The following is an 8,266-nucleotide window of genomic DNA, read 5'->3' as shown; positions in this document are numbered from 1 at the left end:
ATTTACTCACCATGTCATCCAATTTGTTGATGTCTTTCTTTGTTCAGTCGAGAAGAAATTATGTTTTTTGAGGAAAACATTGCAGGATTTTTCTCATTTTAATGGACTTTAATGGACCCCAACACTTAACACTTAACTCAACACATAACAGTTTTTTTCAACAGAGTTTCAAAGGACTCTAAATGATCCTAAACGAGGCATAAGGGTCTTATCTAGCGAAACAATTGTCATTTTTGATGCCAGGATGACATGGTGGTGAGTAAATTATCTGGATTTTTTTTGAGAAAATAGACTAATCCTTCAACTGCTTCACAGATAAATAATGCACACATTAGAGCCTTTGTCAGCAGCAACAGCCCTGTGGTATAGTGGATGTACTGTAAAAAACGTGTAAACTCATCAATTTATGTTTTGATTAAATCTACTGTCCAAATATGATTCCCATTTACCAAAAATCTTATTTACACATTTCCTGGATTAACACAATTAAATGTGTAAGTAAGGACATTTTTTGTTTCCATAGTATTTAGATTGTGTTTGTAGCTGTGCCTTCATTCCTGCTTCTGGATTAAAGCTAAAAGTTTTTGTTTCATTGCCTCATATGTGTTTAATAAGAGCTGAAAGATCAGGACTATATTAGCAAGAGTCAGATTTTACTCTAATCTAATTTTTTGTCTCTAAAGAAACTCAACCACTGACTTTGGATGAAATAGAAAGATACTGGTCTGTCAAAAATGTTGCCAACCTCTTTTAAAAGTAAGTGTATTTTCTTGCTATTCAAGAGTAATTAATACTGATAAAGATGGTTTCAGCAACAACAACATAAATAAACGGCTTTTGTGGCCCAAACTTTAAGTCCTAATTATATCAAAACTGACAATTCTTCTTTTAAAATTGAATATTGCAAAGTTTATTATAAACAATTGATGTGTGGGGTCATTATTTTTCTTTCTTTTTAATTAAAAAAAAAAATATATCTGAAAATGTACTTCTGCCCTCTAAAGACAAATTCACACTGGTCAGACAACAACCAACTCCAACAGACACCAACATTCTAAAGTCTCATTTACTTTGATCCAACAACTGCCAACAGGGGTTTCACACTGGTCAGACAGACTCCAACAGACGCATCTGACCAGTGTGAATTGGCCTTTATGGCGATCATTCTCTGATGACATCACCTAAACAGCTTGTGCAAAAGCCCAGCAAACATAAGATGTCTACCCAATGTACAGATCATGTCTATATTAGGTCAGTTGGCCCAGGATTTTATCTGTACATCTACACAACCTGCAAATCTGGTACAGAAATGTAATTGTGTTGTTAGTTCAGTTACATTATACCGTTACTTCTGACCAATCAATGCAATTAATGTGTACTTCCAAGTGATGTTATGAGCCACAAATAAGTTGCGTTGTTAACAAACTCTTTGTACAATAATAACGTGTTACAACAAACACCATCATCAAGCGCACACACTACAATATAAAAACGAAGAGTCAAACTACCCAACTAAAGGAAATACTGATCATCATGATGGTGACAAAACATGTTCAATAAAACATAAGAAGTGAATTTGGTTTGTTTATTCAGTATGGTCATACTTCAAAACAATGCTTTGTTAAAACAACTTTTTGTAACAGTGATGACATTGTTTTAGAGAATGTACATGTAACAATTATCCAGCGAGAGCGCGGATAATCCAGGGAGAGTGAAGTTCACATCACTTCACTTCAATTATTGAATGAGAGAGAGAGTGAGAGAGCATGAAAGAGAGCATGAGAGAGAGAGAGAGAGAGAGAGAGAGAGAGAGAGAGAGAGAGAGAGAGAGAGAGAGAGAGAGAGAGAGAGAGAGAAGCATGAGAGAGCAAGATTGCAGACGCAGATAGTTAAGGTGGAACTTGTATATTTGGGAATTATCTATAAGCAATATTTCTGAATTTTTTTTCTTATATAAAGATTATATATATACATATAATGTTTAAAGTTTTACTTTGCGGGAAGGTCCCCTTGACATCAATATTGGATGTTCAGAACACGTCATAAAAATACATCATAAAACCATTAATTCTGGCTCCTCATGGGACCCTGAAAAAACGTCTTTTTGAGACGCCTTGCTCAGTGGGAGTGTCCGTTAAACATGCCCCCATTTACCCAGCTACCATACCTCTCTTTACACCACAGTGATCCATGCTCACCAACTTCTTTCATCTTTAGGAAACCAAAACATTTATCTTTTCAACAAGTTAATTGTTCCAAACAGACCGGAAGTTAACTTTGGGCCAGGCGCGTAACGTGTGGGCATCAGATGAACAAAAACCTTCTTTTAAATAATGTGTGTGCAGACCAAGGTTTTTCTAAATATAATTTACATCAGTGATCAGTGATGTGATACATCAATCTACTAAACTCTTTCGCCGCCATTGACAAGTTGTCTCGTCAATTAAGAGAAAACGCTTCCCTGCCAATGACGAGTATTTTTCAGCTTTCCGCAATACCGCTATTATCGACCAGGTTGTACTCTTCCACAACTTATAACATTTATATTTTTTCATTTAGCTGTCACTTTTATCCAAAGCAACTTACAATTGCTGTATGCAGTGGTCAACAATCCTGGTCCTGGAGGGCCAGTGTCTCTGCAGAGTTTAACTCCAACTCAAATCAAACACACCTTAGTACTCAATTAAGATCACCGAACTTTTGATGAGTGAGTATATCAGTTATGTAACTACCACCACAGAACTGCACTATTAGTTTGACATTAATATCACAAACATGTTTTAAACACACCGGGGATATTAATGTAACCAGAGAAAAATCAGCAAGCAAGATGTTGAGGTTCAAGGGTCCAACTAAAACAAACATTGATCACCATAATGGTGACTTAAAATGAAACGAAACATCAACATCTAGACCAAATAAATTAATTTTGTTTTCTACTGAAATATTTTTACAGAACATTGAGAAATAATGTTTTATAACAGTTTTAAAATTATAAAATGCTATGTTTCTCTATCATTTACATAAGTTATGTAAGTTGTTTAACCCTTAAACAGGCAATGTGCACCACGGGATACGCTCTCTTCAGTGTCTTGTTTGGGGCATAAAAAAGATTTTTCAATCAAATCCTTATATCACTTATCAAACCTTGGTCTGTCTTGAATATGTGGGTAACATTATTTGCTTCAAGTTTTTTTTAATCAATTGGTCAGCCTGACCTAAATCCAACATGGCCACCGGTTTTGCAGGACAGTCAGATTTTGTGGTAAGTAAATGAATATTAATCTTACTTTTCTTCTTTAAAAAAAATATTAATACTGCTAATATTAATTGTGAACATTGTCTTGAGGTGCTAAAGAAAAAAATTTGGTTTTATGTTGTTTATTTTGTTATTTAGCGCATTTTGAAATATACGTATCCCCTGAGATACATTGCCTGATTAGGGTATAAAAAAGGGATTAACCACAATATTGCCTATCTTTGTATTTTGAGTTGAAAAATGTAATAAATGATCAAATTTGCAGGTTAAACTGATATTCGTATATTTAGGTGACTGCATCTTAGCATTTTAACTGGATATTTTCTTTCACGGCTTCACAACAGCTAATTTTATGGTATAAGGAATAATAGGGAATATGAGTTATAGAGCTGATACCAATGAATTCTTCAGATTTTGAGAAAAGTGATGAAGATGAATTTTTTTGTGACAGTGCAGTGGTGTATTAGAACCAAGAAATTTTGGTAATTTTCCTCATACCAGGCATGCATTCCTCTAAATTGCAGCCAATAAGAGGCCTCTGATTGAAACACATATAGACCCATATAGTTTACATTGAGGGGTAGGTCAGGTAGTATGCAAAATTAATCAATTCTTAAATAATTTACCAAACTATTATTATCTAAAAAAAATATATTTTTGGCAGATGGAGCAGAAAAAGCACCAACGAAGCCAATGAAGACATTCAAAAACTGCTCATTCTTAGTTAGGCCTACTTACATTTAGTTGTGTTATTTACATGCATTGTTACTAGTAAACCTGTTGTTTACACTTTTTAAAATCGATGAAAAAATATGTATGGCATGTTTTAGAGCAAGAGAGGAAGTCAGAATCACATAATTTTTGCTGCAAATAAAAAATAAATTTTGATGACTTAATCCTTTTTTTATACCTTAATAGGGCAATGTATCCTGTGAGATACAACTCATAAAATCCAGAATATATCAAATATTTAAAAAATTCCTATGAATATCTTTTACATAAGTCCAGATGATACAAAAAATGTCATGAAATGATTTTTTGCTCAACGTTTTCCACTCTTGCCTGTTTAAGGGTTAAAACATGACATGTCATAACGTTTGAAAATGATAGAATGTAACATTTCTCTAACATTCAGACAACCAAGAAATGTCTTAATACATAGGCAGAAAACATTTTTGGGAATGTTGGAAACATTCAAGGAACGTTCTTAGAACTTTTCTATGCTAGCTGAGAGATTGTTCAACACTAACAAGCTGATGAACTGAATCAGGTGTTTCATAAAAGGAGACATCTAAAACTTTTTGGAAGGAGAGGCCCAAGGACTGGAGTTGAGAACCACTGCCTAGTACAACTTTAATTGGCTGTTTCAGATGTGTCTAATTATGGTTGGAGCTAAACTCTGCAGGACACCAACCCTACAGGATTGAAGATGCCCAAACTTGAAAGTAGTCCTCAGCTGACACACACAGACATCAAGAATCAGCATGTGATTCTCAAATATGGTGACAAGAGAAAATGGGAAAACAGTTCAGCTGCATAATTTATTTATGCTGCAACGCATGCTGGGAGTCATGAATGAGTTTTGTACTATGCTGATACTCAGCATGCATTGTATTTAAGATTCCTATAACTACCGTAACAATGAGTTTCTGTAACATTATTAGACTACTATAAGGGGTTGCCACCCATCTAATCACATATGAGCTTCTGTATAAAGTCAGTAAGTTACACATAAACATGACATGTACAGCATAACGGTCACTAGTCAGTGATTACAACTTCTTTATACTTTTTTTGCCATACCCAATGTTTTTAAAATGTAAAGTCCAAGCCAAGGATCAAGAGTCCTACTAAAGCAGGGGTGGGGAATCCTCGGTACTGGATGGCCACTGTCCTGCAGAGTTTAGTTCCAACCCTAATCAAACACACCTGCATTTAATTTCCAAATAATCCTGAAGACTTTGATTGGGTTTTTAGGTGCGTTTCATTAGGGTTGGAACTAAATTGTGCATGACAGTGAACCTCCAGGACCAGGGCTCATCACCTCTGTACTAAAGCAAACGCTGATTAAGAGAATGGTAACTATTATTTTCAACAAAAAAATCAACCGTCTCTGACGGTTTCCCAGACAGGGAGAGTCCTAGACTAGAGCTGTCCAAACTCAAAACAACTTGCACTGACATATCTTAAAATACATCAGTGCCCTTTGTTTTGAAATGTTTTTAGTTAGGCATGTTTGTTAAACTGTTAAATTTCCCAATTAAACTAAGGCCTATTCCTGGTTTAATTACCTTTCAGTAAGAGCTAATGTACATATAAAATAAAATCTAACTGATTTGTAAAAAGTGAAGATGGTAATGCTGTTTGTGGAGTTGTTTGATGATCTTCTTGTGAGATCTTAGGAAATCTGAGTAAGTCTGAGTCTCATCTAAGTCTGTAACAGAGGTGGGTAATCCATGTGCCATGAGTAAAAGTCCTCTCCAGTATTTTGTTCCAACCACCTGGATTAGCTAATTAGCAAAAATTTTCAGCAGGAGGTGACCTCCTGACTCGTTGGTGTTTTAAGCCCTCAACGAAGCCTTCAAGGCAGCACTGCCTGGAAGGCACTCCCCATGCCCCGAGTGTTTCAGCCAATCACAGCACTGGTGCTAGATATTGAGAATTCTGCCAGTTTATGGCAGTTTGAGCTCACCATTGGTGAGGTGAGTAGCGCAGATATGGTAAGATAGGAATGTGACGGTATTCGAATTTACCTTGAAATGCCTCACGCGTTCAGGTGATGTGTTTCTGCGTATTCACATATGTGGCACGACTTTCTTTTTTGTGCCAGTTTCTTGATTGGCTACTCAATTGTTTTACTTTTTTCAAACCATTGTCGTTTGTGATTGGGATTAGATTTGTGGATTTTGTCTGATTTTTAAACTGTTTTCACATTTAAAGGGGTCATAGGATGAAAATCAGACTTTTTTCATATTTAAGTGCTATAATTGGGTCCCCAGTGCTTCTATAAACCTAGAAAATGTGATAAAGATCAACCCAGTAACTTAATTTGAGTAAGCCATTTTCTGCAAGCATGTGAAAAATTAGGTCGTTCAGATTTCGCCTGTTTTGTGAGGTAGGTAGCAAGGCGAATTACAATAATACTGCCCCCTTTATCTGCACTATTCAACCACAGCACTGCCATTTAGTGCAGAGAGAAAGAGGGAGAAAAGAAGGACTTGACAGCACAATTGAGTTTCAATTACAACAAATCACCATCATCGTGATCAGTGTTTGGACTTCATCCGCTCATTTGCATTTTAAAGGAAACACCCAAAAACGGCTTACTTTTGCTCAGACCTACAAATTTGCAATTTTAACATGCTGTAATTAATAATCTGTGGGGTATTTTGAGTTAAATCCTCACCTTCACACTCTTGGGACACCAAAGATTTAACTTACATCTTAAAAAAATATCATAATATGACCCCTTTAAGGTGGAACTTTATTTATGAGCAGTGCTATGTTTTTGAACACTCATTCATATGTAAAGATTAAATTTTTTTAACAGCTTAACAAAATTTTCTACAAAAATACATGTGATGTTTATGTTTTTGGACTCAGAACTCATAGACCAAATTTGTATAAAATGTTTTTGTATTGATTTCCCAAACCAATTTTGGACGTCTACCTGATGTCCAAGAGGGGTCGTAGTCAGACGTCCAGATACTGTACCAGATTTGCACGTTGTATAGACATACTAGCCCAGTGGTTCTCAACTCCAGTCCTCGGGACCCACTGCTCTGCATATTGTGCATGTCTCCCTTATTTAACGCACCTGATTCAGATCATCAGCTTGTTAGGACAGATTCCATGAACTGAACTGAGTGTTTCAGATATGAGAGACATCCAAAATGTGCAGAGCAGTGGGTCCCGAGAACTGGAGTTGAGAACCACTGTACTAGCCTATAATAATACCTGCAACCAGGTTGCATTAGACTTTATCATGTCTCATTTACATGCTCAACACCACGTGAAGCAAGCAGATGAATGAATGATGCACATTTGCCACCAGCTGCTTAATATGGGTGGACATTTCATTTACAAGTTACAATAAATCACCCTCAGTATAATGTCAAAATGAGGCATGGCTTTCAGATTTTTTGTCACTGCTAAAAATAGTCAAAAGATAAGAACATTTTTAACATGACCTTTGCCTGGAACGTCCATTGACACAGGGTAAATTGTTTTCTTTTTTAAAACTTGAATATTTTTGCACATGAACTGCCAAATTATGGCTAAATTTGAACCCACAGTAAGGGCAATAAAGAGTGTCCAGCCGTACTGTATTTTCGGCATGCGTCTTGATTGACAGACATGTTGTCCAATCAGAAATAAGTATTCCATTCATGCAATTTTCTGGTTTGTAGATTTGTCATTGTGTTTTATCATTTGTTGATTTATTTTCTGACTAGTTATTTTGATTGCTGATTTGTTATTTTGTTTTCTGATTTGTTGTTTTGTTTTAAGATTTGCCTTTGTGTTTTTAATTAGTTGTTTTGATTTAAGATTTGTTTTCAAGTTTTGTGCTTCTCGGACACAGTAATATAATTATTTAAACCTATTTTCAATACAATACAAGTGCTCAACTATTCCAGCATCCACACACATCATTTAGTAGACAAATAAACAATCAATTCTTAATTTATGCATTATTAATTTTGATTATATTTTATTTCAGATGTTTTTAAGGCTCTGTTGACCATCATCTCTGTTATGCCGTGTAAGTGTAAACCAGATGTGTTTTCTTGTTGATTGTGCAAGTTTGACATTTGTCAATTATAAAAACCACACTTGTAACATCTGCATTTAACTTATACCATTGAGATGTTTACACATACACTGCAAATTGTGAAAACTGCAGTGCCCGGTGAGCAATTGGGGTTAATGTGCCTTGCTCAAGGGCACCACAGTCGAAACTTGGTGGCCGTGAGAATCAAACTGGTGACTTTTGGGTTACAGAAATTA

General features: G+C 35.6%; 1 protein-coding gene across 1 annotated transcript in view; it reads left to right on the top strand.

Annotated features, from left to right (window-relative positions):
* Positions 1-681: 681 nt before the first annotated feature.
* Positions 682-8,266, top strand: part of LOC135760368 (uncharacterized) — a 48,868-nt gene continuing 41,283 nt past the window's right edge. Inside the window, exons 1-2 of the mRNA XM_065274329.2 lie at positions 682-756; positions 7,980-8,021. Coding sequence (XP_065130401.1) covers positions 735-756; positions 7,980-8,021 — 64 coding nt within the window. The 5' untranslated portion in view covers positions 682-734. The remainder of the gene's footprint in view (positions 757-7,979; positions 8,022-8,266) is intronic.

Source organism: Paramisgurnus dabryanus, chromosome 4 (genome assembly GCF_030506205.2).
Source record: "Paramisgurnus dabryanus chromosome 4, PD_genome_1.1, whole genome shotgun sequence".
Lineage (NCBI taxonomy): Eukaryota > Metazoa > Chordata > Actinopteri > Cypriniformes > Cobitidae > Paramisgurnus > Paramisgurnus dabryanus.
Note: the sequence above shows the minus strand (reverse complement) of the source record. Positions and strands in the feature narration are given on the sequence as shown.